This window comes from Rattus norvegicus, chromosome 1 (genome assembly GCF_036323735.1).
Source record: "Rattus norvegicus strain BN/NHsdMcwi chromosome 1, GRCr8, whole genome shotgun sequence".
NCBI classification, from domain to species: Eukaryota; Metazoa; Chordata; class Mammalia; order Rodentia; family Muridae; genus Rattus; species Rattus norvegicus.
The window spans coordinates 108705291-108720375 of NC_086019.1; the positions used below are offsets into that span (position 1 = coordinate 108705291).

General features: G+C 43.9%; 1 protein-coding gene across 2 annotated transcripts in view; it reads left to right on the forward strand.

The window, feature by feature from the left end:
• The window catches only part of Prmt3 (protein arginine methyltransferase 3), an 89905-nt gene extending 76392 nt beyond the window's left edge, over window positions 1–13513 (forward strand). Inside the window, exon 15 of one of the 2 annotated variants that reach the window (XM_039093128.2) lies at window positions 9424–12660. In XM_039093128.2, the coding sequence (XP_038949056.1) occupies window positions 9424–9533 (110 nt within the window). In that variant the 3' untranslated portion in view covers window positions 9534–12660. Of the gene's footprint in view, window positions 1–9423 lie in introns of both variants that reach the window. The other variant, NM_053557.2, reaches the window with a different exon arrangement.
• The last annotated feature ends 1572 nt before the right edge of the window (window positions 13514–15085 follow it).

Below are 15085 nucleotides of genomic sequence, written 5' to 3' on the forward strand. Positions count from 1 at the left end.
ACCATGTAGTTCCTGGGATTTGAACTCAGGACCTTTGGAAGAGCAGTCAGTGCTCTTAACCACTGAGTCATCTCTCTAACCCTGGAGGAATCTTTTATACACTCAGTTTCTCTTGTGTGTGTGTGTGTGTGTGTGTGTGTGTGTGTGTGTGTGTGTGTGTGTGTGTGTGTTTTAATGTTTATATGCACATTACATACCTGACACACGTTTTGTTTTGAGACAAGGTCTCACTCTGCAACTCAGGCTGGCCTCAAGCTCAGAGTAGTCCTCCTGTCTCAGCTCTCTGCATGCTGGCTGCTCTAGCTCTTCCTGCACACAGCTGCCATACTTACTGCCCTTTTCTCTGCCATCATTCAGCTTGTTTTTCTGTGACCATGTGCTGAGGGACTGTTGAGAACACATCCAGGAAAGGTGGGGGAGGGGCATCCAGACTTGAATGTCCAACAGGAGGGTGAGTTCTGTTGTGTAGATGGGAAGTGGCTTCTCAGAGATACTTAATGCTACTTTTAAAACTGAGGAATCTGTGTCCCAGTGTCAGGATTTGATGAAGCGAGTGGCGGCTGCATATTACTATTATGCTAATGCTAAACTCTGTCTCCTTCCACTTCTTGGCTTTGCTTTCACTGTTGCTGCATAATGGGGTGCAGATGAGGCTGTTAGGGGAAAGCTGTGCGCCCTGCCGCACCTCTCACTCAGGTTTCAGTGTGATCTGTGGGAATGAGACTTTAATGGTGTCATTTTCTCTGAAGAAAGCTGACGCGTAGCACTGCTGAACCGAGACTAACACAGACCAGGCCCTGGAAGCAGCTTAGCGGTCATGTGTGGAGCTCATGTTAGCCCTGCATGGGAACTTGAAGGTATATTGTTGTAGCCAGTTTGCCATCCTAGCACAGGACTTTATCAGTGGGCCTGCCCATCATATCATTTACACTCGATGGATGGAGAAGACAGCCTTTAGGCTTGCTCCTTCAAATTCTCTCTTCTAATTGCAATGCAACACTTGATAACTGGTAAGAGTTTGAAATTCTGCTTCCTCTTCCAGTAATCCCTAAGCTGACTGCCCCATGCTTTACCTCTGGGCTTTTCCTAGTGTCATGAAGCAGGGATGCGATGCTAAGGCTGTCTTATAGCCCCACCAACTTAACCCTTTCTTGTCCCCTGCTGTGGTAATAAATAGAAGGTAGAACTTCGTAGTAGGGTAGAGGTCTAAAGAGGACAAGCAGATGAAACAAGAACTACATTCTGCATAGAAGGCTATGGGAGAGCATGTAGGATGGGTGTACAAGGGCAGACAGACAGACCAGCGCACTGCAGTTTACCATGGCCATAGATGTTCTCAGAGGTCATAGACTTCTGTCAGTCAGAGTGCTGCCTATATGAGCAGTATTCAGTACGGACTCAAGAAGGACCATCCCTTTGTGGTGGGAATGTGATATCCAAGCATGCAGCTAACACAGCTTCGAAATGAGACTCACATGGAACTGAACTGCAGGAAGCACCGTGAGGGGATGATGAAACGTGACACTAAGTCCTCAATAGCTGCTGTTTGTTCATACGCCAAATGCAGAAAAAGATGAACTTATAAAGACCCAGAAATGACAGGATTAACAGAGATGCACATTGAGATAGGTCTGTTTTCTTTGAGAAGACACCTCACTGTGGAGGTGGAGACAGAGATGTCTTAGTGGAAGGCTGTGGGATTAGTAGCAGGACTGGTCATTAAACTTGACGGTCAATGAAAGTGCTCTAAAGGTGAGCTGGGTATTGGCAAATGCCTAAGGCAGATATAGATAGATAGATAGATAGATAGATAGATAGATAGATAGATAGATAGATAGATAGATAGATAGAAGTCTGATAGATGTAGGTGAATGATAAATGCCAACACAAGGGGAAGCCCATTTAGCAAACGTTGAGCTTCTCACTATGTAGGGAAGTTCTAAGTGCTCTGTCTTCAGTGTATAGCAGGAGTCCCGGGGAGAAGCACTGAGAAGTAGGGCAGAAAATAGTTAGGACATAATTGCGAAGTCTTTTACACTTGATAATAACCAGAACACACAGACTAAAGACTATTAAAACCTAAGATAAACACAAACATAAAACAAATAGCATGATCAACAGATTAAAAACGTTCATAAGCCAGATTCCAAGCATAGAGAGGATGAAGAAAGAAAAGCCTCAGGTTCACATCAGAAAGCTATCAAGTCGGCTTAGTGGGGACAGGCGCTTGCTGCCAAGCTTGACAGTCTAAATTCAGTCCCTGGGTCCCACGTGGTAGAAAGGGAGAATCAACTCACAGTTCTTGATCTGCACATGTGCACAAACACAGGTGAGCACCACACATAGTGATAGACATGTGTGCCTGCATACACACATTAGATACATACATACATACATACATACATACATACATACATACATACATAGGTGCATAGGTACATAGGTGGGTGATGGATGGATGGATGGAGTTTTAAAAAGAAAAAAAAATGTGCGAGACCTGTACATTTAGAACTACAGGTCAGTATTGAGAGAAATTAAATCCTAAATGATGGAGAGGTGCGCTGTGTGGTTGGTGCTTTCTCTGCACTATACACAAAGACTTAGCACACTCAGTGGACTGTAGATGCAACCAGGTTTTTTGTTTTTTTTGTTTTGTTTTTTGTTTTTTGCTTTTTTTTTTTCGGAGCTGAGGACCAAACCCAGGGCCTTGCACTTGCTAGGCAAACGCTCTACCACTGAGCTAAATCCCCAACAACCAGTTTTTTAACAGAAGCTTCTGTCGCATTTTATTTGTTTGTGTATATTGGTGCACACATAGCCCAGTGCTCATGTCGAAGTCAAAGGATCTGGGGAGTTGTTCTCTCAGTCCACAATGTTGACCCCAGGGTTGGTGGCAATGCTTTTCCCTCCTGCACCATAGCCAGTCAGTCGTAGAGATGTAAATGTAAAAGTCTTAAATGGTAAACCACGATCAACAGATCATCTTTTGAGACTTGTGGAGTGGCAGACTTATGAAAGGGAATGTTAGCAAGATTGAACTGTATATGCCATCAAAATTTTAAACTCCTCGTTGGTCTGTTTCGTCCAGATAAAATTCAGATTTCCTCCCAAAACCATTTGTTAAGAAATCATATCCTTCCTTTCCAGCACCACCCTTTCAAGACCCCCAGATTAACTTATGCTCCAGCTACATTTTCTGGTTCTAGGGCCTTGTGATACTTGAGGAACAAACCCAGAGCCTTTGGAAATGCTCTACCATGAGCTATGTCTCGGCAGCTCTTAGGTTGATCATTTCTTAGCTCACTGTCCTATCTTCTTAAGAACTCTCTTGGATTTATCTCAGATACTCTTCTACATATACAGCTCTTGTGGCTTCTCTGTGTGAGTTCCACTTCAGCTCTGCTCACTTTTGAGTCTTACTGGGTGTCCTCAGTTAATGACTCCCTATTCTGTTCTCCGGGTCAACCTGTGCACAGATCTGCTGCCACATCTCCTCACACTGTGTTGAGTTCTCATGGCACGTCTGTGTCCCTGTATGCTGTACTGTACTGTCCTTAGCCTCTTGTTTTTATATGTCAGTGTTTGTCATATCAGTATTTCTGTGCTGAGGGAGTATAGTAAGAGAAGAATTCTTCAGTCCCTTAGGGTGGAGGGTAGCACCATGTCAAGGTGCTTGACTCAGGGCTGCGTGGCCATTTTGCCAGCTCCAGTGTGCTTGGGATTCTTACTGCGTTGCTAGAGTTGAGCAGGTTGTTTGGATTTTATCTTGTGTGGCTGAAAATAATTTCTCTGTGTGTGATTTTATGTTCGATACATGGCATGGTTTTTAGGTAAAGTTAGAGCCAAGAGTCTATTTAGGAAAATTTAAAATATATGAATTTTGGTATCCATGATATAACATGCAAGATTTTTGTTTGATTGAAGCAGGGACTCAAGTGCCCTCCAATCTGCCTTGAACTCAGAGACTACCTGAGGATGACTTTGAATTTCTGACCTTTTGTCTCCTCCTGATTGCTGAGATTACAAGTGTACACCATCATACCATCAAGTAATGTGTTGTAAGCATAGCCATGTAGTTATTCTGCCTAGACTGTTTCTGTGTGCATATGTCTGTGTGTCTGTGCTTATATCTTCAACAATGGCCAGTGATGTTGGCAAACTAGATTTATTCCATGTGAGGATAGGCTGAATCTTAGAAAGCAGGAAGATGACTGGACCTGGTGGTTTACAGTAGGGAGGGAGGGGCAGGTAGATCTCTGAGTTCAAAGCCAGCCTGGTCTACATAGAGAGGTCCAGGCTAGTCAGGACTAGACAGAGAGACCCTGCATCCAATTTTAAAAGAAAGGAAGAAAGAAAGAAAGAAAGAAAGAAAGAAAGAAAGAAAGAAAGAAAGAAAGAAAGAAAGAAAGAAAGAAAGAAAGAGAAAGAAGAGAGAAATAAAGAAAGAGAGAAAGAAAGAAAGAAAGAAAGAAGAGAGAAAAGAAAGAGACAGAGACAGAGAAGGAGGAAGGGAGGGAGGGAGAGAGGAAAGGAAAGGAAGGAAGGAAGGAAAAGAAAAGAGAAAGGAAGAAAAGGAAGGGGAAAAAAGGGAAAGAAAAATGTGACTAAAGAATTTCTCCAACTTGGGCTGTAGAGATGGCTCAGTGGTCAAGAGCACTGACTACTCTTGCAAAGGTGCTCAGTTCAATTCCCAGCAACCACATAGTGGTTCACAACCATCTGTAATGAGATCTGATGCCCTCCTCTGGTGTGTCTGAAGACAGCTACAGTATACTCACATAAAATAAATAAATCTTAAAAAAATAAAAAAATTTCTCTCCAACTAAGAAGTATGAAATAAGAATTCATCCAGAATCCGTTTAACTAAGGAACAAACATCCACTAGGTTTTTGTTTGTTTTATTTACAAACTAGTTCTAAAAATAATTACAAATAGCTTGGTGGGAAGCCTGCCTCCCAGATGGAGGGTTTAGTTGGAGAAGACTTCCTTTCAATGTGTAGTGTTTCTTCACTCTGAAAATAGTGCACAGTTTTGTTAACACAGCTTACACAACAATTGTGTGTTAAGAACCCCGATCTGTTTCATGTTTAAAAAATATGCTTGTGATCAGGCTGTTTCTTCATACACACAGTGAGCTTGCTCAGGCTCTTACACACGCACACGCACACACACACACACACACACACTCAGTGAGCTTGCTGTGCAGTCCTAGCAGCGTCAGTCATATATCTGCCTGACACTGACTAATTACTCTTATCTTGCCCACGGTGCCAGCCACTGCTCTGGCACTTTAGTTAGGCTTGGACAGTTGAGGGGCTCAGCGGTATGAATTATGTGTTTACCACTGTGACCCTTCACACTATTTAATTAACTTCAGTATGTGCATTTTGCACCCTAATCTTTGAAATTACTGCTATGGAAGAGAGATCTTTTGTTTTATCTTCAAACATGAGAGCAGCAGCCATGTCTGCTGCTTATCTAAGGCACTTCATGTTTAATGTTCCTACCAGTGTTGTGAGTTCTTGTTATTATTTGAAACTGTTTGTTTCAAATAAAGCCAGTTATTCTAACAATTCTGTTGGGTGCATAATTTTATCTGTACCTTTTTTTAATTGGCTTTATGTCTTTGAGACAGTCTCAATCTCTATGGTCCAGTATCTCCTGCCTAAGCCTTCTGAGTGCTGGGATTATGGCTGGGTCACAGCAGCGCTCTGAGCCTGTATATGTCATTGCATTTGTCTGGTTAGTAATGGCATTTCATCTCTTACTGGAATTTGTATCTTGTGAGACTTTAGGTCTTTGAGACAGTCTCACTATGCATCCCTGCCTGGCTGGATCAGACTGGCCTTGAACTTGCCATCCTCCTGCCCCTGCCTTTGCCCCTTAAGTTCTTAACAAGAGGCAGGTGCTACCACAGTCTGCCCATTTGCTTGGTTTTTAGGTGAGTAATTTGTTGTAAGAATTGTTTGTGTAAATGGAAACAAGTTCTTTGTCAGATTGCTAATATCTTCATCCCAGTTCCTGCCTTGTCTTTCCAAATAGAAAATTTTAATGAATTTTAGCATGTCAGTTCCTGATAGCATGTGCTTTGCGTACCAATCTTAAAACTTGAGCTGATTCTGACAAGGATATTGTGTTTCTTCTGGAACATTCACTCTCCACACTTAGGTCTGTAATCTAGTTTGCGTTCTTTTAAGAGTTAGTAATTCATCTTTCAGTTGTTCCATCTCCATTTCTTGACAGAACTGTCCATTTCCCATTTAATTACCTTGACTCCTTTGTCAAAAATTAATGGGCCATATGCATACAGGCGTCTTTCCCAGCACACACTTTGTTCTTTTGATCTATGTGTCTGTCCTTAAGCCAGGAGACAGCGTCTTTATAAAATGTTGGTCCTCTTACTTGTTCAGATTCTCTTTACAGATAAATCTTAAAGGCATCTGCGTTTCTGCTCTCAAATTCTACTGGGTGTGGGCAGGCTGCATTGAGTCTGTAGATCCATCCGTGGGGAGAATGCGGTCCACACAGTGCTGAGTCCATCCCCGAGCACCTCCTCATTCATTTTGATCTGTAGCAGTGTTTCATTGTTTTACATAAATACATAGTATAAGTTCCATTTTCTATCTACCACGTACCAAAACAAGCCTTTTTACCATGAAGTGGTGTTACCTTCTCAGTTTCAGAATCAATAAATGATAAATTGTTTTATTGGTATTAAAAACAGTTTAAAACTACAAAAGTAGTTTTTTTAGTTGGTAGAGTGTCTGTCCTGCAAGCTTGAGGACCAGAGTTCAAATCCCCAGTACCTAAGTGAGAAGCCAGCTGTGATAGCGCGTATACTCATAATTCCAAAGAGGCAGAGACAGCCTGGTCCTGGCCACTCACTGGCCAGCCAATCTAGCCCATTGTACCGAGGAGCTCCAGGTATAATGGGGAACTCCCCAACTCAGAGAAATAATAAAGATGCACCGGAAGGGATGGGGCATTCATTCTTTTATTCCCAACATAGGGTGGGGTGGGGGGCAGAAGCAGGTGGATCTCTATGGCCTCCAGGCCACCTAAAGCTACGTAGTGAGGCCTTGTCTCAGAGAACAAACGTAAAGTTAAGTGGGCCTGGCCACTGATGGCTTCTGGGAGAAGGACAGTTAGTTTGCTTTCTTACTTCTAGTAAATAGGCCATACTCCATATAAGGCCACACACACACATCTAAAGATAAATAAGCCACACAAATTGGACATGGTGGTTTTTTGTTTTGTTTTTGTTGTTGTTGTTGTTGTTGTTGTTTGTTTTGTTTTGTTTTGTTTTGTGTTTTTTTAGAAAAGGAAGACTAAGAAAAAGAAAGGCTGGACATTGTAGAGCAATGCCTTTAGTCCCAGTGCTCAGAAAGCAAAACAAGTGGATCTCTTTGAGTTCAAGGCCAACCCAGTTTTCATAATGAGTTCTAGGAGCCTGTCTCAAAAATAACAATAGCAACATCAGAAGGTCACACAGTTGGGTGTGAAGGGAAGGGAGAAGGGATCTGAGAGGAGCTGGGGGAATTGGGGTAAATATGATTAAAACATATTGTATGACACTCCTAAAGAACTAAGAAAAGGGGTTGGGGGTTTAGCTCAGTGGTAGAGCACTTGCCTAGCAAGCGCAAGGCCCTGGGTTTGGTCCCCAGCTCCGAAAAAAAAAAGAAAAAGAAAAAGAAAAAAAAACTAAGAAAAATTTAAATAAAAACAATTTAAATGGGGAGCAGTCGAGGAAGACACCCAACATTGACCTCTGGTCTCCTTACACACAAGTACGTTTTCAAGAGGTACATATAAACCAACAGCATTATTATACATTTTAAATTACAAATTCTCTTAGATTTAGTGAGGATAGTAATGCCTTTATTTCTTCCTAGGTTAATGTCACAACAGATAATTTACTATAATTATGCAGTTGTGTAATTTAGATACAAACACTATTACAGAAAGATGTGACTGGGTAGTGGAACTGAGGGTTTCCTGTCCACATTAGTATAGCATAGCATAGTATAGCATATAGTATAGTATAGTATAGTATAGCACAGCATAGCATAGCATAGCATAGCCATAGCAACTGCTCTGAGATAGATGTGAGGTATTGCTCTACAGCAGAGGAGCACAGCCTTGAGAAGCAAATGACCTCATTTATTAATGCTGGTTCTTGGGTCTGGGTAGGCGCTCAGTGGGAAAGCACTGGCCTAGCAGTGCAAAGCTGTAGGGTTAGTCTCAGCACCAGAAAAACACAACAGCAAAAACCTGTTGTCCCACTGACTAGAGTGTGGCCCTGGAGACAGGACTGACCTCTCTGAACGTCGTCTGAAAAGGAGGGCCAGTGTGCTTCCTTCACAGCTGTTTTGTAGCTGTTAAGGGAAAGAGAACCTGTGAACACCTTCCAATAGCCTAGTGCAAAGCACAAGCGAAGTGGATATTCCCATCAGTTATGTACCAGTGATCATCCCATGCTGGGCGGAGTGTCTGGAACCAGGAGGAGGACTAGGAGTCATGGTAATTCCTGTCGTTTTGAGCCTGCCAACTTACGTCATTTTCTTAATGTATAGAGAAAAGACCGCTGTGCTGGCTCATACCTTCGAGGCCAGCCTCAGCTGCATAGTGAGTTCCAGGTTGGCCCTGGGCTATAGAGTGAGACCCTGTCTCCAATCATAACAATCACAACATAGAGGAATGTAGTAGGCGTCAGAGCCACAGGCACACATTAACGTACACATCCACATGTAAGTCTCTCTTAGGTTTGCACAATGGGTTGAGCCCTGGCCACACTGTTTCTTCCTTTGGTCTGAGTCTTGCCGAACTGCGAAGACACATGGAATACATGAGTAATGAAACCATCATACCCCAACAAGTGCTCTGTTTATTTTTATCTTATATTGGAGTGGGGGAGTAGATGGTACACGGCTTTCGTTTTTAATGAGCATATATTCAGTGTTCAGACAGTTACACAGAGAGAGAGAGAGACAGAGACAGAGACAGAGAGAAAGAGACAGAGGGAGAGACAGAGAGACACTCTTCCCTACATCCTACATCCTGGGTCAGTCCACGTTGTGAGGCTGTGCATGGGGCTGTGGTGTGATCTTATCAAAGCAGGGGTGCTGAGGCTGTCACTGTCACCTTACTTTGCTGCTTCGATAACTCCACAGAGATTGCACACTAAACAGGCATGTAGACATTTCTTCTGGTCTTCAGGAAAGCCCATCTCTGCCCTGCTGCAGGTGTCAGTGGACAGACCTGTTGGGTATTCACGGTGCACCTCTGAGGGTCTTCTTGTTTACAGTGGCAGGACACTGAAGGCCAGCAGCCATGTCCTGTGCCCCTGTGATCACAGAGAAAGAGAACCACTGGGTATGTGTTCCACTAGCCTGTTTTCATCAAATGCTGTGCCTTTCTTTGTAGGTGAAGCCTTAAAAGGAAAGATCACAGTTCACAAGAACAAGAAGGATCCTCGTTCCCTCATTGTGACCCTGACCTTGAACAGTTCAACCCAGACTTACAGTCTCCAGTGACAGTCATGGTCTCCAGCCGCCACAAAGTCTGAAGCACACCCAACTGTCTGTTAAAGCGGGATAAGGCAATCAGCAGGAGGGGCAGGCTCCACGGGGCTGTAGCATGGCTGCTCCTGGTCCTGCAGCTACTGGGTAGTAAGCCCAAATAAAGCAGAGAGCTCAGTGGAGGCCTGTGCCCTCCTTCCTCCTACTGCTTCTGCTCCTAGAGATCCTAGTCACAGAAGCCTGCTTGGCCAGATTAGCTGAAGAGACTTCCTCTCCTGCTAGACTGAGAGTCATTTGAATTGGCTTACTTTTGGAACAGTAATAGTCCTGGTTTTTAAATTATATATATGTTTCTTACTATAAATTTTGTTTTTAATAATGAGCAACACAAAGCAGTGTTTTACTGTAGATTTCCTTTCTAGAGGAACAGTTTTTAGTTACACTCTTTGCTGCAATATCAGGATATCTTAAGACTAGGGAGCCAGTGGATGGGACACAGCAGCGTCTCTCACACATTCTGTTTGCAGGGGCTGTGCTGCGGTCCTCTCCACCCACCTGCAGCTCAGCTGTACCCCTCAGTGTTCTCCAGCCATAGCCTAGCAATGTGGGGAAGTCTAACTTCAGTGCACAGCCTAGGTGTGACAGACTACTCTTCAGGCTGGGATAGAGGTATCTAAAATGCTGCCTTTACAGACCAGGTTTGTGCCAAGGCCATGTATCCATCTGCTAGTACTGTAAAATCATGATATTCAGGTTGAAAAAATGAAAAATATCCAATAAAATGTGTAACTATTGAAATAGTAAAAGTTTCTTCATTACATTGAGTGTTTTCATGAAGTTGTGGCATTAACAAGTCAAGAAAATTGTGGCTTCAGCAGGCCAGTCGTTTTTGCCCAAACTGGACATCAGTAGGAGATCAGGCTAGCTCTGAGGTAGGTAGGTTCCCATTCAGCTGCAGATCTCAATGTGGGCGTAGTCTTTCCTAGCCCTTCAGGGAGATGCAGGCTTATGTTAATAGCGTTCAGGTCAGTGCCTCAGTAAGTGGACGGAGGTGACAGTGTTGGCTCCTTCCAACACAAGAGTGGAATGATGATGACAGCAGCAAAGAACTGTACTCAGTGGAGGCGGATAACCCACCAGATTCGTATTTTGTTTTACAGTATTGGAATTCAACCCTGAGCCTCACACATGATAGGAAAACAGCACTGAGCTATGCCCCAGCCCCCCTCCCTTTTTCCTTTCAGTGAACAAACGTTCTCTACTATTTAAAAAAGTATTTCTCAAGTATTATCCCCCTTGACAAGCATGGTGGTGCCCCCCTTTCATCCCAGCACTCGGGAGGCAGAGGCAGGCGGATCCCGGTGATTTGAGGCCAACCTGTTACATAGTGAGACATTGGCTTCAGGCTGGGGTTCTTGTGGCAAAAGATAGGGAAGGGGAAAGGGATTTTATCAGGGGGCAGCATGAGGAGTTTGTGGTAATTGTCCCTTAGGGTGAAAGACTCAGGGTCTCAAGTGACGTTATGTGTATAAGATTAGTCTCAGGGCCCATCTTCCTGCCGGAAGAAGTGTAACAGAACTGCTCAGAGCTTTGAGCCAGAGAAATAGAGACATGTCAGTCATCCAGCACCATCATGGAGCCCAGCCTAAGTCATTTGTAAAGGCTGAACGTATAGCTCACAGATTTCATCTGTACTTGCTGTCCTCTTGGAAGGAGACCAGTGTGGTGAGAAGCAGGGTCAAGGAGCAGTGCATACTCAGCGCAGCCTGTTTGGATTCCCAGGCTTTCGGCTGTAAACTCTTCATCTGAACTGCATAGTGGCTCTTGCTTCCCCATGTCGGAGTTTGGTGATTACTCACAGAGCTAACAGTACTGCCCAGCCCCCATCTACAGAAGGCTCCCAGTGCCTTGCCTGCTGCAGAGTTTGTCCTGGGCTTCCAGGTTTCTGAGAGTAACAGGTTAACTTAATGCTAGGATTCAGGGACCATGTTTTCTCAGTTGAGACTGAGGTAAAATCTGGGTGAAGTAAATTGAGGTAAGGTTTATAATCTGTGTAGAAAAGCTACTTAGGAAAGGAATAAATGTATTTTTAGTGGCAGCCATGAGAGAACAGCTCCCTCCTAGGACTCATGACTGGTCACGGCAGAGAAGGCAGGCACAGCAGGACAGAGGTTACAAGGACTTTACTTTTTAAAATCGAAAACATCAAGCGAATGAAGCAACTGGAGGTCCATCTGTGCAGACGGAGGGTTGACTAGAAGGTAATTTTTAAATTTGTCTACTTTAACCATGGCTAAACATTTACTGCCCTGCTTAAAGGGATTTAGGAAACTGCAACTTTGTAGCTGATTATTTTAGTGTAGAAAGTTCCAGGAGAAACACAGCAGACACCCTGGTAGACAAGAGTCAAGCATAGTAACACACACCTGTGATCCTAATGATCAAAACCTGAGGCAGGAAGATTACAAGCTTAAGGCCAGCCTGGGCCGTGCAGTAGTACAGCTTGGCACATCCCCAAGGCTGGTGTTGATCTTTGGTACCAGCTGGTAGTGTTATTTTGTGAAACTGGTTCTGGAAATAGGACTCTGAAGCCAGGGCCTTGCAGAGATCTTGTCCAGGGTCCCTTCCTTGGGAGCAGGTCCTTGCAGAGGCTCCCTGAAAGCACCTGGGGCCTAAAGACTATCTGTGGAACCTTTGAAACCATGAACCAAAAAGCAGTTCTCAGGCCAAGCTTGGTGGTACAGGCCCTTGATTGCAGCAGGCAGATCCATGAGTCACAAGCCAGCCTGTTCACCATAGTAAGTTCAAGGCCAGCCAAGAGAGTGACCCTGTGTCAGGAGAGCAAAACAACAGCAAACATAATTCTTCCCTTGTTTTGATAAGGACAATGAGAAAAGTTACCACAGGTAGCAAAACCATCTCAACAAACCTAACAAATGGGTCAACAGAAGTATCAAAGGCTGGGGGTGTCACAGTTGTCCCATGATCTACAAAGTGGCCCAGCTAATGTATGACTTCAGAGCCTTTAGGAAATTTTGGGGGCTGGGGATTTAGCTCAGTGGTAGAGCGCTTACCTAGGAAGCGCAAGGCCCTGGGTTCGGTCCCCAGCTCCGGAAAAAAAAAGAACCAAAAAAAAAGGAAATTTTGGAGTCTCGCTGACCTCCAAAGCTCAGGGAACTGCAGGTCAGCACTGCTGCCATTCGCTGCGCAGCCCATCCTGCTCTGCATTTACTGATGCCTCAGACATTGAGGCAGGATATTTAGTGCGCCCTTGCCCACCCGTCAGCACGGCCATTGTTGGCTTGAAAGCTTGTCTGGTTTTTAACCTCGCCATGATTTCTGAGTGTCTCCTTGCTTAAAGTGAAACTCTCCAAGGAGAATGATAAATAAGCGGTTTCAGAATATCTTTACAATTCATTTGACCTTCCTAATGCATTTTTCATATATTGTTCTGAGCTTCTTGGCTGATAGGAAGCAATTCATATTCCTTGTAGCTGAATAATAAATAAAAAATGCTCTGTCGCTGAATTCGTGTGATCATTGAAAGTTAACAGGAGAGAAGAGAAGAAGGCGACTAAGGTGCGGTGTGTTCTCCGCATGGAATATGCAGTTCAGTAAAAAAGGGCATCGTGGGGACCTTGCCGTGGGAATGTTAAACCACAGGGTTAACCTAGGATGAGCCCAGCTTATCTGTTTAGTCATTAAGATTTTTATTTATCCACTGTAAGTGTATGGATGTTTTCCTGACTGTATGTCTATGTACCTCTTGCATGCCTGGTACCTAAGGGACCAGAAAGAGAGCATCAGATTCCCTGAAAATGAAAAAGATATGAGTGTTTGTGGTCCACCATGTTTGTGCTAGGAATAAAACCTGGTTCTTTGGAAGACTTCTGAACTGTTGGGCCAGCCTTCCAGCCCCTAGCCCAAATTTTTAAAAGGCTACTTATGCCACAATATTAAAAAAATAATAAAACAATCACTTGTTCAAGTGTTTGAATCATGTGGTATTCTTTATTAGCCTCACTTTCTGTGGGATGACATAAATTTGATCATTTTTTTTTTAATTTTCAAAATAAGCTAAGAAGCTGTTGTATGAACTTTTCCTGGGGCAGAAGAAAAACATTAAGCCACTCCAGCTCGGGGTCCAACAGCAGACCCAAAAGAAAGTTCACCACATCAAGATTGGAGAAAGTGAGTTTAATTGGGGCTACCTACAGGAGCATAGGCAGCTTGAAAGTGGCTACTCCACCCAACAAAATCCCCCTCAGCAACCAGTAACCACTTGAGTATCCTGGGGGACAGGGGAGCCCACGGTGCTCTGTCTGTTAATGGATCAGGATGTGCAAGTGATCACTGAAGCTGAGAGCGTTCATGGGGGCAGAATTCCAAAGTAGACTACTCTTGGAGAAGTCTTCCATAGTGTTGATTGTCGAAGGGAACACACACACACCAGTCACACATCAGCTGGAATGTGGAGGCCAAAAACTCACCCAGGAAGGTAATCGTTTCTGCAAGTATAGTAAACGCACCCCTGATGATACCCCCAAACCATGCAGAACAAAGCTATTGCTGGCAGAGAGGGTGATTTGCCTTTTATGCTGTTCGAATGGTAGGGAAGTCATAGGGAAGTCACGGGTTTCCAAATTAAGGCACATGTGTGACCTCTATAATTACGTTAAGCATTGGCATTTTTTTTTATTACACATATTTTGCTTTGTGTAGTTGGGGACGGGGAGACACATGCCACAGCACACATGTAGAGATCACAGGACAACTACTGCATGGTCTTAATATGTATTCTGAGCTGGGCATGGTGACACATGCCTGTAAATCTAGGACTCGGGAGGATCTTGTTGAGTTCAAAGCCAGCCTGCTGCAGAGTTCCAGACCAACCAGCACTCCCCATTTGTGACCTTGTCCCAAAAGAAAACAACACATACATTTTGCATGATATCAACACAGTGCCTTTGCCACATGTTGCAATACAGTATTCTGTGCCGTAGATTGTGGATCCATCCATCTTTTTTAATGCATCATTTTTACTTAAGAGAATGACTCACAAACCATGACAAGTTAATGCCGGAGGAAGGGTTTCTACTAAAGAGTGGTAAGGCTCAAGAAGCTGAAACTAGAATCCTGGAAAACAAGCTCCCTCTTGTGAGCTCCAGGCTTCCCAGTTCTTGTCCTGGACAGGAAGCCACAGCTGCACTGAGTGCCAGAGTGCAATGTCCAGAAGATGCTGTTAGCACTCAGGTTTCCCCGGCGGCCAGCTGAAGGCTGAGGTGCCAGTCTTCCCATGGCTCCATTAGCTGTCTCGTGTTACCTTACCAATCTTTCCTTTTCCTTCTTCTCCAATAGGACAAGAGCCTCAGGAAGGTGGGGGATTGTCCATTTTGAGATTAGTGGTAATACTGAGATGGTTTTAATAATGGATAATAAAATATATACCAGGGTTGGGGATTTAGCTCAGTGGTAGAGCGCTTGCCTAGCAAGCGCAAGGCCCTGGGTTCGGTCCCCAGCTCTGAAAAAAAAAAAAAAAGAAAAAAAATATATATATCAGCTCTGGA